Source organism: Penaeus monodon, chromosome 21, assembly GCF_015228065.2.
Source record: "Penaeus monodon isolate SGIC_2016 chromosome 21, NSTDA_Pmon_1, whole genome shotgun sequence".
Lineage (NCBI taxonomy): Eukaryota > Metazoa > Arthropoda > Malacostraca > Decapoda > Penaeidae > Penaeus > Penaeus monodon.
Genome location: NC_051406.1, coordinates 38,671,177 through 38,673,107, shown reverse-complemented (window position 1 = coordinate 38,673,107; position 1,931 = coordinate 38,671,177). Strand labels below are relative to the sequence as shown.

The following is a 1,931-nucleotide window of genomic DNA, read 5'->3' as shown; positions in this document are numbered from 1 at the left end:
GTCCCCGTGTGAGTCTTGAGTGGCGTCATCAGATGAAGGTGTTAGGGTCAAGGTTATCACATCGAGAGGTCACTTCTAAGTATTTGATTTTACAACTGATAATTCTCTCTTGATATCACGTCACGTCAGTCGTGTCACACAAGTTCTGGTGGTTTGTATTGGTTCTGGGAAATGGCAGAAATTGTGTTCCGTCTCAAACATTCTTATAAACAAAAGCCATGTGAAATGTTTACAAAGCTAAGAGAGCCAGCGCTGGGTAATACACACCAAGGATTTTACCTTCTGCACATACCCTTTCGTTTATATTACACTAATCATTTTATCTGCTGCACATCCCCCTTCCTTTAACCAAACATAAAATACAAAGTAGATGGTTCACATATCACACGAAGAACTTTATCTGCCTGTCAACCTGTCACCACTCCCTTAGACAACCGGTTGCGTCGAAGGAAATAATTACCAAGACACTCCTACCAGCTGGGTACTCACCATTCTGCCTCGTACTGACACACTCACACCCCAGGTACTTCACCAGGCAGAGGCTCGGCCCGCTCTGACCGCCACCACCAAAGGGTTCTTGGGTTTTAAAGTTAGCTGGGCTCGTGTTGTCCCTGCAGGCGTGCCAACATGGTCTTTCCATACGCTGTCCATTACGACGCAAAACATCTTTGAGACGAGATAAGAAAATTTAGCACTAGCTCTATTTTTTTAAATATTATTTATATGGGATTGAGGCGTTTATGGTGCTCATGTAGTTTGATTTCTTATCGACATCAATGATATGGTTTATCAGCGTATTGTCTCATTGGGTCATATCGTATCCTTGGTTGGCGGCCCTTAAATGAAAATGATAGTTAGCGCAAATGGACAGTCACACAAAAAAAATAAATGTTCAACAGCTCTCAAGTTGTCCCCATTCCGCAAAGGGTTACAAATTACCGATTATCAAAACAAGCACTAGCTATCAGTCGAGTAATTTCCATGTCGAAATATATCACAATCTTAACAGCCAGAAGGAAAACGAGATAAAGAAAAGAGAAGGTAAATATCTTTGTCTTCGCCCTCTCTCACTAAACAACAAAATCGAACGACGCTCTGGGTGGCGTTTCATGGTACTAAAACTTTGCTTATCACTTGCTCAGCCATAAAGTGTACGATCACTTTATTCCTTATTTATGTTAAAAGACTTTATGTAAATTATTTTCCTTAGTTTTATTCAGCATGTATCTCTTTTTTAACTGAAACGGTATTATGTGTAAAATGTAAACAACCGGTTTGAGAGTTTACCTAATAAGAGCCAAAACAGGCTTTATTTTATACAGCACATAATTATAGCAGCCTTTTCTACAGGATGCGCTTATAATTATAATTTATCTGGTATTCATGACCTGTCTAAACATGTATTTTTTTTAATACACGTTTTCTCTCTAGGGATTGACCTTCTCATACAAAAAGAAGGTGTTGTTCTCACAAACGATGTTGACTGTATGGGTCAGAGTCAAGGCCGTGGCTTGATCTCTCAACCAATCACGGAGCAGACGCCAGGGAGTACGCCAATGACGTGCCGGAATCACTGTTGCAATGGCCAATCATATTTTCGTAAACCATAAAGGGGCGTGGATTCGAATATATTCAGGGAACAAGCAAACATTTTTTGATTTTATAACCCTTGTTTACGATCACGTCCCCAATCAAAGGATAAATTGCACGCAGCACGCAACAGATTGAGTTAATTGTCCGAATTTGGAACTGACTTCGAGTTTAATCATTTCTGGTGTCAAGTCGCAAAGAGAATTAATAGCGTAAATGAGTTTCGTGAGCTTTCGTCCTGTTTACTTGAGGCGGAAGTGCATGACCACGAACGGCCCCCGGTTAATGGCGCCAAGAAATGCCTGGCGTTTCCGAAAAGTTATTTGTGCATGTAGACTGTT

The 1,931-nt window shown here is 40.7% G+C and overlaps 1 protein-coding gene across 1 annotated transcript in view; it reads right to left on the bottom strand.

Annotated features, from left to right (window-relative positions):
• The window catches only part of LOC119586480 (chitotriosidase-1-like), a gene marked incomplete in the record, with an annotated part of 32,805 nt that extends 32,232 nt beyond the window's left edge, over positions 1-573 (bottom strand). The window contains 1 exon segment of the mRNA XM_037935217.1: positions 490-573. Within this exon segment, the coding sequence (XP_037791145.1) occupies positions 490-492 (3 nt within the window).
• Positions 574-1,931: the final 1,358 nt, after the last annotated feature.